At 42.5% G+C, this 15,400-nt stretch overlaps 1 protein-coding gene across 2 annotated transcripts in view; it reads left to right on the forward strand.

Annotated features, from left to right (window-relative positions):
• The first annotated feature begins 6,228 nt into the window (after positions 1–6,228).
• traf1 (TNF receptor-associated factor 1) overlaps positions 6,229–15,400 on the forward strand; it is a 66,650-nt gene continuing 57,478 nt past the window's right edge. The window contains exons 1-2 of one of the 2 annotated variants that reach the window (XM_069887594.1): positions 6,291–6,368; positions 7,467–7,721. Coding sequence is in view for 1 of the 2 variants with exons in the window: in XM_069887579.1 (XP_069743680.1) it covers positions 6,244–6,368 (125 nt within the window). In the remaining variant the exon portion in view is untranslated. Of the gene's footprint in view, positions 6,369–7,466; positions 7,722–15,400 lie in introns of both variants that reach the window. The other variant, XM_069887579.1, reaches the window with a different exon arrangement.

Raw genomic sequence — 15,400 nt, forward strand, 5'->3', positions numbered from 1 at the left:
ATTTATGATTTTGAGTAATACATGGGTTATGAGTCCAGAGGGCCCCAAAACCCAGCAGCAATAGAAATTCACCAAGACAAATGGTTACTTAAACAAAAAGTTACTTTTAATTTTCTTTAAACATAAAAACAGGATCAAACTTTAACTTATTACTATTAACTGAACGTAACCCCCTTCTAATTCTAAGTGCACATGTATGTTATGTGTATATGTTCAGGAAAGTTCTTTGATTCACAGTCCAGTCATTCACTTTTCAATTCTCCAAGTTCACCGGTATCAGGCAATTCTTATTCTGTGCACAGAATTTAACATTTATGAATTTTCACCAGGCTCTGATGGTTAAAGTTAAATGGTTACCACTCAGGAAGGTTCTTGTTGGTTTCAGAGAGAGATTTGTTGCATGTTGGACACAAACTGATTTCCTCCAATCAGTCACTTCAGTGTCTTGCCGAAGAAACTTGCCCCATCATGGGTTTTCCAAATGATAACCTCTTCTTCCAGATCAGCACAGAGTTCCTCTTGTTTCCCTTGTTTCAGGAGAAACACTCCAGCCAGCCATTTCCTCTTGTCAGGACTACAAGGGTTTTGTACAGGCTGAACTCAGAACTCACATCCCATCTTCAAAATGGGGTTTTCAACAAGTCTGCCAGCTTGCCATGTTGCAGTCTCAAAAGCCACTGTAGAACTGACCTCTCTCTCTCTCTCTCTCTCTCTAAGAGAAGAATCCTTTTTTCTTTCCTCTCTCTCTGCTTGTAAAAACCAGAACCCCTCCCAAGGCTCCAAATCCAATCCTTGAAAGACCTTGATCAGCACTTGAGCCTGGACTTTGTTCCATTTGCACCTACTTCTGAAGTTCCTTCCAAAGCAGTTTCATTGTCTTTTGTAAAGCCATTGGTGCCTGAATGTCTGGCTTCAGCAAAGCTCTTACATTTTAAATGAGATGTGAAGTGTAAATATCTGTGAAGTGACCTACACTAAACCCCCACAATTTATCTCTTTTAAAAACATATTTATATATAACAAAAATATAATATAACCCGTAACACATGTAATAACTGGCAATTTAAATGTACAAGTGAATTTCCTGTTACTGGCATGTTAATTCTCAGAAAAAAGAATGTTATTAAACCAAAATTCAATTGAACACTTAAAAAAATTGTTGACTTGGAAAACTGAATTAAGGAAATGTGTGTACATTTCTGCAAAAGAACAATGGGGAAACCAAATGACAGATAATTCACAGAATTACCCTTGGGAAGTACACAGAACCAGAAAAGGAACATTCCAGATTAAGTACTTTTAATTAAACATTAGTTACATTGTTTCAAACAAAATAATAGAGCAAGATTTAAAAAAATACCCATTCTGTTAACATTAGAGTAATATTAAAACACTTGTTCTTTTGATAAAATCAAAACTTTTAATCAGAGATTTCCAAATAATTTCACAAACCATTTATAGTATATCTTGAAGATATACTATGTCTTTCAGAAGTCTGTGAATCATTGTTCCCCTGTTGGTTTGAAACTCAGATGTTTTTTCTTTCACTTATCTTGTGACATCAAAGTTGTGCTCTTTTGCATGTTGCCCTCCAAAATTAAGATGTAATGCAATTTCTGAACCTTAGATTACATTTTTATCTGATTTTATCTGCTAACCAACAGTCTTTTGGATGAACATAAATTTAAATGGCATGGAATTAAGGAATGGAGGTTTTCTTTTCTTTTATTCTGTCATTTCACCCAAATGCCTCTCATCTATTCACACAAATGTTTGCTCATATAACACACATACTTATGACTAATTTTACCATTTTTATGCATGGAGACGACCCACCAACACGCAACACCAGAAACAAAGCAACTTAACCAAATCAGCTTGGCTAAATAGCAGAGGTGATTTAGATCAGATTTCAGATTTATTGTCAGAGTACATACATAACACTACATAAAACCCTGAGATTCCTTTTCCGGCAGGCAAGGCATAATTATTACATACTGGTAGTGCAAAAAAAATGCAGAAAACGTACACATGCAAACAAATAAAGAAAAGTAAACTGCAATGAGAGAAAAAAATTAATAAAATGCAAAAGTAAGAATCCTTAAATGAGTCCCTGATTGAGGAGTCTGATGGTAGAGGGGTAGCAGCTGTTTCTGAACTTGGTGGTGCGAGTGTTGTGGCACCTTTACCTCTTTCCTGATGCTAGTAGCGAGAACAGTGTGTGTGCTGGGTGATATGGATTCTTGATGATTGGTGCTGCTTTCTGACAGCAGCATTCCCCATAGATGTTCTCAATTGTGGGGAGGATTTTCATGTGATTCCTGGGCTGTGTCCACTACCTTTTGCAGGGCTTTATGCTTAAGGATATTGGTGTTCCCATACCAGACCATGATGTAGGCAGTCAGCACACTTTCCACCACACATCTGTTGAAATTCGTCAAGATTTCCGATATCTTACCAAACCTCCACAAACTCCTGAGGAAGTAGAGGTGCTGATGTGCTTTCTTCACAATACCATTAGTGTGTTGGCTTCAGGAAACATCCTCTGAGATAGTGACTCCCAAGAACTTAAATTTGCTCACCTCTCCATCTCTTATCTCCCCAATGATCACTTGATCATGCACATCTGGTTTTCCCTTCCTGAAGTTAACAATCAGCTCCTTGATTTTGGTGACATTTGAGTGTAAGATTATTGTTAGTGCACCGTTTGGTCATTCTCCTTCCTGTATGCTGACTTGTCATCCATTTTTATAAAACCCATTACCATGGTATCATCAGTGAATTTGTAGATGGTGGTGTTGTCATACCCAGCCACAGTCATAGGTGTAGAGCGAGTAGAGCAGGGGTCTTAGAATGCAGCCCTGTGGTGCTCCAATACTGATGGAGATTGTGGAGAAGTGAGGAAATCAAGGATCCAATTACTGTGGGGTGTTGAGTCCTAGTTCTTGGAATTTATGGATTAATTTTGAGGGGATGATGCTGTTAAGTCTTGAACTGTAGTTGATAAAGAGCTTCCTGATATGTGCATCTTTGCTGTCCAGATGTTCCAGGGCTTTGTGTAGAGCCAGTGACATGGCATCCACTGCAATAGTTTTAAGATATGAACAAAGCTGTATGAAAGATATATTAAACAACTTTTCAAATATGTGTTATTTCATTAACATAGAAGACTGCCAGCACTGATTTTCCTTGCTAGCCGAACATAGTCAGTGCATCGTCAGGAACCACTTTTCCATGTCCTCCTTCTGCATCTCAATAACATTGTCTGGAGACATGAGTTTCACGAACACCTAGTTGCATCCTGCTATGACCTTGAAACTCTGTTTTTGAACTGTAAAGAAAGTTTTTATTGAATTTCTCTACATAGCTTAACCCTCTCATTGCAGAAATGAATGTTACATCCTGAAAGTGATTATTATAATTCTATTCCTAAGGGTAATACACCAGGTCTGGTCCAATCACATAATTACTATAACACAGAAACACCTTTAAAATAAATATTAAATTTTGGATGAGAACAAATTTATATAGTATTGAAAGTGATAGAATGACCTTTATAATCAGTTAATTTTATGTAATTTCCCCAATTATGCTCTACCTGAATTTTTTTTAACCCATTTTTATCTCATTTTATCTGCTAACCAAGTCTTTTGGATGAACATAAATTAACTTTACCCATTTTATCGACTAACCAACAGTCTTTTGGATGAACATAAATTAACTTTATCCATCATTATATGTAAACACAGTAAGCTTCTGAAATTCTGGTTTCCTTTTTCTTCCCTACTGTAATCATTTTGCAGCCTCTGCTTCAAATATCTCCTTAATTTTCCTTTCCTAAATCTCCCTATCTTCTACCCATCCTTTCTCCTTTAAGACATTCCTTTAAATGTAACTCATCAACCAAGCTTTTGCTCATGTGGTGCAAGGTCAATATCTGAGCCTACGAAGGGACGACACAGTAAATTTACATGCAATAATATTTATAACTTTATCCTGTGCGTGACTGTATCAAATCTTGCGTGAATATTGAAGCTACAAACTGTCCAGGGATTTTCTTGCTATGGTAAACACTCTATGAGTAAACATTTTTGTTGACATTATATAATTGAAGAGTTCTGGAACCAAATTTGCTGTCCAAATCTGTTTGTTCTGATATTCACCACAAAGAAATTAGTCAAAAAACTAATTTAATCGGGAGACTAAATTTATTAATGTCATGGAACAGTGTCCTAGACCGAACTAAATTCAAAGAATAATTCAGTGCTCAACTTCAAGTTAATTTTCTATTCATAGGAAATACATTTTAAGTGAGGGGATTTTTAAACCACTGAACTGCATTTACAGATTAATCACATTTCCGTAATAGAGGAAAGTCCCGAGTAATGAACATTGCACTTGCTTACTTCTTGCTTCCTCTATAAACAACCGATTCTTTGTCTTTCAATTTAGTTTAATAAACTGCTTCTGTGTTATTAATGTAAAAATAATCAAATACAGCTTTCAACAGTTATAGCATTGTTTCTGATTTAATATAGGATTATACAATCATCTGGCAATTTAAATGGCGGGTGCAAAGTGTATCTTGTCATGTTGTCACTACCCTCTCTACCTGGTCTCCAACAAGCTGTACAGAGAAGATCTGGATGCTGTTTCCCCCATTCACCCAAGACTGCATAAAATGACTATAAAAGAGCTCCAGCTTGCATCTCATTGGTAATTGGATCGATTCAATGTTAATCCTGACAAGGGATCTCAAACCTGAAAGGTAAATCCTGTGTAGCCGCTCGCCACTTGAAAGAAGACACACATGTAGTGTGGTCAGGTTAAGCTCTGAGTTTTATTAGGGCTCAGGCCCGACTTTTATACTTGCATTGTTCCTGCCGTGGCCCCCCCCGACCGATGTTGCAACATGCATAACCAAAGTGGGTTTCCCACACACGGGTACTTTCCTGCAAAACAACGCCCTTCTTCCCTGTGCGCTGTCCCTAGCTGTTGGCTGTGCAGCAAGGCCAGTATCATTTTGGGGTCACTGGCCTTTAAGCTGCCTTTACTGTTCACCCACTGGTTCGCTTGTTGGGGCCAGTGCCACTGCATAGGCTTCTGGCCACCACACCAGTTTCTTTTTCCACAGATGCTGCCTTTAGATTTACATTCAGATTTCCACCATCTGTGGTTCTGGAGTTAAATTTTCATTTGTTGATTTCCCCCTCTCCTGGGAAATAAGGATTTGTCCTCAGAGATTTGTCATCATGTGCTGTAACAATATTCCTTTATCATGTACAAATCCACAAAATGTAATGACACACACAATTCATCGACTTCTGCCTGCCGTACAGGCGCAGAGGCTCCATTAGTGTGGGCAGTCCCAACAACCAGAGAAAGAGAAGCAAGAGAGTCCTGAGTGTCTGTGGATTTTCCTCCAGTGCTCCCGCAGCCTCTACAGGTCCACAGACCCATCAGCAACCGGAGCTCCCAGATCCGAACCTCTGATGCAACCAGGAAACACTAAGAACCTGAGCAAGTCCTTCTTGCTCCAGGCAGTCTCTCAAATCCCTGTCCTGATACTTTACCCCCTTTTCCACTGGCACCTTGTCCCAGGAATTAACCGGGAGTCAAAGGTCTAGTGGACAAGGAAAACAATCAGTCCGCCAATGTCAAATGATGCCAGGGATTGACGGCCTCTGCCCCTACTCATATCCCCGGCATCAGCTGATTAAACCAGTAGAAAAAGGACAACTTCCACCCATTCCATTTGAAGGTTGACTCTCCGATCCCCGGGGATGAGTGATGTTCAATGGAAAAGCAGTCAGGGTCCCGGTTCCAGGTCGCCCAGTGGAAACAGCACAAGTGGCTTCCTCTCTTGGGACACTGCACAGTCCTTTGACTGGGATGCCAGTGGAAAAAGGGCTTTTTCCACAAGCCAGTCTCCAGCAGCCCACAGCTTGCGCGGGTCCTTTAGCCTCTGAGCCCCTCGCTGGTTTGCTGCAGTGGTCACCTTACAGGCTTCTTCTCCAGCCCGGCCCTCATGGAAATCAAAGGCGACCAACGTTTCAGGTTTGGGCCCTTCCTCACGAAGGGTTCAGGTTGGAAAAGTAGGTTACCCTTTACTCCCTGTGGACGCTGCATGACCTGCTGAGTTTCTCCCTGCTCTTGATCAGGACAAAGACCAGTCGAGCCCGAGCCTGTGAAAGCACAGTGGGGTCCATGCCTGAGGAGTGCAGCAGCGCAGGGTGGTCTCTGATGGCGCTGGCTCCCAGTCAGTCAGGGAGGCGCCAGGAAGTGGCTGCTGCAGCTGCTTCAGACGGAAGTGCTCGAGCAGCAGCCGGCGATGGCGGCCTCCCAGTGATCCCTCCCGTCGGACGATGGTGAGGAGCGGGGTCCAGCGGCCGGCGGGGTCGGGGGGAGAGAGAGGGGCGAGCGGCCCGCGGGGCGGAAACGAGCGGCCCGGCGGGATGGATGGTGGGGGGAAGAGGGGCGAGCGGCCCGGCGGGGATCGGGGGCGAACTGATTAACATTCCCCGATAAGGCTGGGGATGGGCCATCATTTGCTTTATTTTGGAGCGGGGCTTCCAGAGCCTGGGTTTGCGCCCGGTGGACTGTTCCCCCCCCGCCGCGCTGCTCCCCCCCCCCCATCCCGCCGGGCTGCTCCCCCCCCCCCATCCCGCCGGGCTGCTCCCCCCCCCCCAACCCGCCGGGCTGCTCCCCCCCCCAACCCGCCGGGCTGCTCCCCCCCCCCCCAACCCGCCGGGCTGCTCCCCCCCCCCCCAACCCGCCGGGCTGCTCCCCCCCCCCCAACCCGCCGGGCTGCTCCCCCCCCCCCAACCCGCCGGGCTGCTCCCCCCCCAACCCGCCGGGCTGCTCCCCCCCCAACCCGCCGGGCTGCTCCCCCCCCCAACCCGCCGGGCTGCTCCCCCCCCCCAACCCGCCGGGCTGCTCCCCCCCCCCCAACCCGCCGGGCTGCTCCCCCCCCCCCAACCCGCCGGGCTGCTCCCCCCCCCCCAACCCGCCGGGCTGCTCCCCCCCCCCCAACCCGCCGGGCTGCTCCCCCCCCAACCCGCCGGGCTGCTCCCCCCCCAACCCGCCGGGCTGCTCCCCCCCCCAACCCGCCGGGCTGCTCCCCCCCCCCAACCCGCCGGGCTGCTCCCCCCCCCCCAACCCGCCGGGCTGCTCCCCCCCCCCCAACCCGCCGGGCTGCTCCCCCCCCCAACCCGCCGGGCTGCTCCCCCCCCCCAACCCGCCGGGCTGCTCCCCCCCCCCCAACCCGCCGGGCTGCTCCCCCCCCCAACCCGCCGGGCTGCACGTTGAAGCTCCCCTCCATCGGGTTGCAGTGCGCACTGTTTTCCACGGGCTCCTCCTCCCCCGAGGCTGCAGAGAATGGCTTGAGATGGCACCTCAGACAAAGCCTGGTCATGATCTTTGATCCCCGCCTTTCAATGTTGTTGTGAACAATATTCGTTGTTCAGGCACACTTCACTCTCTTGGACTTCAACGAGGAAGTCGGCAGACACTGTGAATGTAATTGAAGCCACCCAAGTTCAAGTGTATTCGGATCTGCTGCACACAGGCACCCCGAGAAACAGCGGCTCTCCAGCCTATGGTGCACGCTCAGAAAACGCGCAGTACCGAGGACATAAAGATCACATAAACAATCAAAGTATATATAAATATTTGGGATGATTGTCGAGGTGGCAGGAAACTGTTGATCAGTCTCACAACTAGTAAGTCCTAATTTTAATGCTCCTGTACTGTTGTGATGCTCGTGGGTTGACAAACTGTGTGCTGGATGGAGCCCTCTTTTGACAGCACTCTAAATAAATGCCATCTATAGAGGAAAGGGAGACACCAGTGATCCTCTGCTGTTTTAATGATTCTCTGGATAGACTTCCCGTCTGATGCCTTGCCGCATCCATACCGCACAGCTGGACAGGACACTTTCAATGGTGCTCCTTGTGGCATGATTGCTTCTGGAAGGACCTCTTGCCACCGGGAGGTGGGCATCCCTTTTGACTTGAGGGCCAAAAGGACTGCCTTCCAGATCATGCCATTCTCCCTCTCCACCTGCCTGTTCCCGCGGGGCTTGTAGCTGGTGGTTCTACTCGTGGCTATGCCCTCGGAAAGGAAGTATTGTCGCAACTCCTCACTCGTGAATGAGGATCCCTGATCACTGTGATTGGAACTGGGTTATCCGAACCGGGTGAAGATGGTGCAGTGTGCTTTAATGACCGTGGATGTGGTCATGTCGGGGCAGGGGATGACGAATGGGAAACGTGAGTACTAATCCATGATATTCAGGAAATAGATGTTCCGACTCATGGACGGGAGGGACCCCTTGAAGTCTATTCTGAGACATTCGAAGGGGCAATAACAGGCTAAAGTGAGGGAAAATCAACCAGTGACATATAGCAAGCATTGTACTCAGATGCCCAGAATCAAATATAGAAAATACAAGGGACAACCATAACTGAATTCTTATAAAGTTTGAGATCAATGTCCATAAATGGATCCAATTTGCATTCCCCAGTTCCCCACCTGCTGCAGCTTCTCCTCCCAATAACTGTCTGCATAGCTCAGGTCCAAATGGCAAATTGCGGAGGAGCTAGTGGAGTTGTTCAAGTGAACCGGTACGGACTTGAAGGGCCGACATGGCCTGTTTCCGTTCCGTAAACGGTTATATGATTATATGGTTATGGTTAAGTGGTCTTGATGAGCTGGGCCCTCTCCAGTCGGTAAAAATGCAGCTTGCGTTCTGCGCAGACCTCCCTGACCTCCTCAACTGAATGGGGGAGTTTATGGGCCCTCACAAAATGGTAGAGCCTTGTGACCCTGGGGTGGCAGAAGCTATCGTGGAGGTCCCCGGAACAGGGCATCAGGTTGCTCATTGAGCTTGCTTGGCTGATACAAGATCTCATAATTATAGGTGGACAGTTCAATTCTCCACCTCATGATTTTTTTTTACTGTTTATTATTGAACACAAAAGCAACGGCTCTCTGGTCCATCAGCAGGGTGAATGATCTGCCAGCCAAATAGTGCCTCCAGTGAAGCATGGCCTCCACTATAGTATGTGTCTCCTTCTCCATGGCTGAGTGCCTGCATTCAGGAGAAAAATGCTAGTAGCCTGCCTGCTTGGTTCAGCATGGCAGCCAGGAAAAAAAATCAGAGGCGTCACTCTCCTCTTGGGATGGGACGGATTCATCAATGGCATGCATTGCTGCCTTGGCAATCTTGACCTTGATGCCTTCGAAAGCATTATGGGCCTCTGCCGATAGGGGAAAGGTGGTGGTTTTCACCAGGGTTGGGCCTTGTCGGCATAGTTGGAGATCCATTGGGCATAATATGAGAAGAGCCCCAGGCACCTTTTTAAAGCCTTGGGGTTCTGGGACAGAGGTAGTTCCAGAAGAGGGCACATGTCCTTGGGGTCGGGGCAATGACACCATGCTCCACATACCCCAGGATTGCCAGCTGCTTGGTGCTAAACATGCACTTTTTCTTATTGTATGTGAGGTTGAGGGATTTTGCGGTGGCCAGGAGCCTCTGCACTTTCTTGTTGGGCCACAGATAGTGACATTATTCAAATAGGGATAAGTAGATTTTAGTTTATTGTCATCCACCGTGCGATCCTTCTCCTTTTGGAACACTGACACCCCATTCGTGAGGCTGAAGGGGACCCACAGGAAGTGATAAAGGCGGCCGTTTGCCTCAAATGCCGTGTATGTCCAGTCTTCTGGCGAATCGGAACTTGGTGATACACCAATTTGAGTCTATGGAGGAGAAAATCCTGAACTGGGCAATCTCGAAATGAAGCCGGAAGTGGGTCGGGCCAAGATGATCCGGGTTGCAGTCCGCGCGCAGCTCTGCTAGAATGGGGTTTAGAGCGGCATACTTGCCCTTTCCTCCGGCAGTTTGAGCAGGTCGTGGTGCGGGTCAGACAGTACCTTCACGGGTGTTTGCTTTGGCTGCAGTAGTTGTACCTTGTGTGCTCAGTGGTGGTGGCGGCAGTCAGGGACCCCGAGTCCCAAGATGGCATCGCCCGTTCTCCACACCTGGTGGCTGTGTGGCCTGCTGAGTAGGTCTCTGCGTTCTTTTGGGGAATCTCCAGTGATCGGGCCATCTGCACGATTTCCTGAAGGGTCCGGTCACACTTCTCCAGGGATGGGAGCGGAAGACCATGACTAGCCTGTCATGAATGAGCTCTTTAGGGAGGAGTCACATGATGGAGTAGTGGCCTGTCGGGGAACTCCAGCCCTCTCCGGAAAAGTTAAAAAAAAAACACAAGGGCACAAACACAAAAATTAAAATAAAGTGAAAGTAAAGGTGGGAAGAAAATGGCAGCGAAAAACAGGAAGAAGAGAGGAAGAAAAGCATTGGAAGAAGAAGGTGAAGGCCTTACCTGTCTGAGGAGGCCCGCTGTGGAGAGAGAAGCCCGCTCCCTCAGGTCAGTCGAAGTCCCGAGCTCGGGACTACAAAAATGGCTCGCGGAGCCAAGCAAAAGTGCGCAACCGCGCATGACAAAAAAAACACTGACGGGAGGGGGGACCAGCTGAGAAGTCGATCTCCACAGCTGAGAATGACAGCCACAGCACAACAACAGGAAGAGAACATAGAAAACAACGAGAACAAGAAAGAAGAGAGTAAAAAGAAATCAAGGAAACAACAGATGACCAACCCAGAGGAAGAAGAAGAAGAACATAGAGAAATGGAAGAAAAAGGGAAGGGCAAGACAATGGATATTTTTTTTTTAAAGAATATATGGAATCAGTAAAAGAATGGCAATCACAAGAATTTAGTGAAATAAAAATAATTAAAAGTACAGAAGAAAAAATGAATAGATTAGAGATGGTCATGTCAGATATAGGAAAAAGAGTGGACAAGGTGGAAGAATGAGAAACAGCCGTAGAAATGGAAGTAGAGGACTTAAAAGAGAAATTAGAAGAATCTAATAAAAATGTTAAAGAGTCACAAGAGCTGTTAGCTCAGAAGATAGATATAATGGAAAATTATAATAGAAGAAATAATATAAAGATAGTGGGCCTTAAGGAAGATGAAGAAGGCAAGAATATGAGAGAATTTATAAAAGATTGGATCCCCAGGGTCCTAGGAAGACCAGAATTACAGGAAGAAATGGAAATAGAAAGGGCACATAGAACATTAGCCCCTAAACCACAGCCACAATAAAAACCAAGATCCATTTTAGTAAAATTCCTAAGATATATCAACAAGAGAAAATATATTGGAGAAAGCAATGAAGAAAATAAGAGAAGACAAAAAGCCACTGGAATACAAAGGTCAAAAAAATTTTTTCTATCCAGACATAAGTTTTGAACTCCTGAAGAAGAGAAAGGAGTTTAATACAGCAAAAGCGATCCTATGGATAAAAGGATAAAAATTTATGCTAAAGTACCCAGTGGTATTTAAAATAGTTATTCCAGGGCAGCAGAACAGACTATTCTCAGATCAGGAGGAAGCACGAAAATTTGCAGAACAACTACAAAACAGAGAGATGAAGACATGTAACGAGAGCAAAAATGACCACGAACTATATGTATGTGTGTATATGGGTATATATATATATATATATATATATGTGTGTGTGTATGTATATATGTGTGTACATGAGTGTATCTGTATTTAAAAGAAAATTATATATAGAGTATAGATAAGAATTAATAAGGGAAAGAAAGGGAAGAGAGGAAATAAGGAGGGAATTAAGAGAGTGATCTTTGTTATATATGAAAATTAAAATCTTTTCTGGGGGGGCTGGGTGGGGAGGAGTTATGGTCACTGCGAAATCAGTTGACGCGAGTGAATTCGCAAATCCAAATGGAGAGGGGAGATGTGGTTGCCCGACAAGGGATAAAGGGCAACTCAGGAAGGGGAGGGGATAGTGGGGTTAAAGAAATTTTAGATAGGAGTATAAGGGAAATGTTTGATATTTTAGAAATGTTGTCTTATAAAATGTTCAAAACAAGAAAGCAGAAATGGATAAGAAGGAAAGGTGATGATGAGGAAACGGAAAGAAAAGATAAACAAAGTATGAAATGACTATGTTGAACTATATGACTTTAAATATTAAGGGAATACATAACCAAATCAAAAGGAAGAAACTGCTAAATTTACTGATAAAAGAAAAAATTGATATAGCATTCGTGCAAGAAACACACTTAACTGAAATGGAGCACAAGAAATTAAAGAGAGATTGGTTAGGACATGTAACAGCAGCGTCATATAATTCAAAAGCTAGAGGAGTAGCTATATTAATCAGTAAAAATGTACCAATTAAAATAGAAGAGGAAATAATAGATCCAGCAGGGAGATATGTAATGATAAAATGTCAGACATATTCGGAGTTTTGGAATTTACTCAATGTATATTCACCTAACGAAGAAGATCAAAAATTTATGCAAGATATTTTTTTGAAGATAGCAGACACGCAAGGGAACATACTAATAGGAGGGGATTTCAACCTTAATTTGGATTCAAACATGGATAAAACTTGGAAAAAAATTAACAGAAAGAACAAAGTAACCAAATTTATAATTAAATCGATGCAAGAAATGCAACTTTTGGATATATGGAGGAAACAACACCCAAAGGAAAAGGAATATTCATATTATTCAGGTAGACATAAAACATACTCAAGAATAGACCTATTCCTGTTATCAGCTCGCATGCAAGACAGAGTTAGAAAAACAGAATATAAAGCTAGAATATTATCGGACCACTCACCCCTGATATTGACAATAGAGTTAGAGGACATCTCTCCAAGAATGTAGAGATGGAGATTAAACTCCATGCTACTTAAAAGGCAGGATTTTAGAGAATTAATTGAAAGACAAATTAAAATGTACTTTGAAATAAATACGGAATCAGTGAAAGATAAGTTTATACTATGGGATGCAATGAAAGCATTCATCAGAGGGCAAATAATAAGTTATGTAACCAAGATGAAGAAGGAGTACAGTCAGGAAACAGAGCAGTTGGAAAGGGACATAGCAAATATAGAAAAAGAATTAGCAATGAAGTAAGACACAACTAAAAGAAGAGAATTGGCAGATAAAAGAATAAAATATGAAACACTACAAACATATAAGGTGGAGAAGACATAATGAAGACAAAACAGAAATATTATGAACTAGGAGAAAAAACGCACAAAATTCTAGCATGGCAGCTTAAGAGAGAACAAACTAAGAGAATGGTATTGACATCAAGGAAAAAAGACAAACAAATCACATATAATCCAACGGAGATTAATGAAAACTTCAGAGAATTCTACGAACAATTATACCAAACTGAAAACGAAGGGAAAGAAGACAAAATAGATGAATTTTTAACTAAAATTGAACTACGAAATTACAAATCGAGGAACAAAATAAATTAACAGAACCATTTGAAATAGTAGAAATACAAGAGATAATAAAAAAAACTACCGAATAATAAATCATCAGGAGAGGATGGATTCCCAATAGAATTCTATAAAACATTTAAATATTTATTAATTCCTCCCCTCCTGGAAGTAATCAACCAGATTGATAAAACACAAAGCTTACCAGATTCATGCAAAACAGCAATAATTACAGTAATACCAAAGACAGGGAAAGATCCACTCGCACCAGCGTCATATAGACCAATATCTTTACTTAACACAGATTATAAGATAATAGCTAAACTATTAGCAAACAGATTAGCCGACTATGTAGCAAAAATAGTAAATCTAGACCAAACTGGATTTATTAAAAAAAGACGAACAACAGACAATATTTGTAAATTTATTAACTTAATTCATGCAGTAGAAGGAAATAAAGCTCCAACAGTTGCGGTTGCTTTGGACGCAGAGAAGGCCTTTGACAGAGTAGAATGGAATTATTTATTGAAAGTACTACAAAAATTCAGTTTACCAGAGAAATATATTAATTGGATTAAAGCATTATATAAGGGGCCATTGGCGAAAGTGACAGTAAATGGATATATATCAAAACAATTTAACTTAAGCAGATCAACAAGGCAGGGATGCCCGCTATCGCCCTTATTGTTCGCGTTAGCCATAGAACCACTAGCAGAACTGATAAGAACAGAAAATAAAATAAAAGGGATAAAAATAAAAGACAAGGAATATAAAATCAGTTTATTTGCAGATGACGTTATAGTATACTTAACAGAACCAGAAGTATCAATAAAAGAATTACATAAGAAATTGAAGGAATATGGAGAAGTGTCAGGATACAAGATTAACACAAATAAAAGTGAAGCAATGCCAATGAATAATGCGGATTTTTCAAAATTTAAGAAAGAATCACCATTCAGATGGCAAATGCAAGCAACCTAGGTATACAAATAAATAAAAACCTCGGCCATCTATATAAACTCAATTATTATCCACTAATTAAAAAAATTACAGGACGACTTAGAGCATTGGAAAGACTTACCACTAACACTAATAGGAAGGATAAACTGTATTAAAATGAACATTTTCCCAAGGATACAATACCTATTTCAGGCATTGCCAATACACTTGACGGAGAAATTCTTCAAGGAGTTAAAGAAAATAATAAGGACATTTTTATGGAAAGGTGGGAAACCAAGGATAGCACTAGATAAATTAACAGAATGGTATAAACAAGGAGGCTTCCAACTGCCAAACTTTAAATATTATTATAGAGCCGCACAATTAAGATACCTATCAGATTTTTATCAAACAAGGGAAAAGCCAGATTGGACTAGATTAGAACTAGATAAAATAGGGGAGAAGATACCCGAACATATATTATATAAATGGGATGAAAAATTGGTACAACGTAGGAATTCTCCTGTATTGCATCATCTGCTCAACATTTGGAAGAAGATTCATGTAGAAAGGAATAAAACAAATTACCAACTACCAAAACAAATACTGACGCAAAATCAGCTAATCCCTTTTACAATAGTTAACCTTTCCTTTAGAGAATGGGAGAAAAAAGGGATCAAAAGAATAGAAAATTGCTTTTCAGGAAATAAATTATTATCCTTTGAACAAATGAAGGATAAATATAATATAACTCACGATACAGTGTTGGCATACTAGCAACTGAAATCCTACTTGAAGGACAAATTGGGAAGCAGTCTGAGGTTACCAGAGGGAAGTAATTTTGAATATGTGATTACAGACACAATGATAATCAAAAAATTAATAACAAACATGTATATTAAACTACAAGAAAAGTAGAATGAGGAAACAAATGGTAAAACTAAACAAAAATGGGAACAAGATCTAAACATAAAGATAAAGAAGGAAACATGGGAGAAGTTATGCTCAGGAACTATGAGAAATACAATAAATACGAGGTTACGTATGATACAATATAACTGGATACACAGGCTATATATTACACCTCAAAAGTTAAATAAATGGGACCCAACGGTATC

This window comes from Narcine bancroftii, chromosome 1 (assembly GCF_036971445.1).
Source record: "Narcine bancroftii isolate sNarBan1 chromosome 1, sNarBan1.hap1, whole genome shotgun sequence".
In the NCBI taxonomy this organism is placed as follows: Eukaryota; Metazoa; Chordata; class Chondrichthyes; order Torpediniformes; family Narcinidae; genus Narcine; species Narcine bancroftii.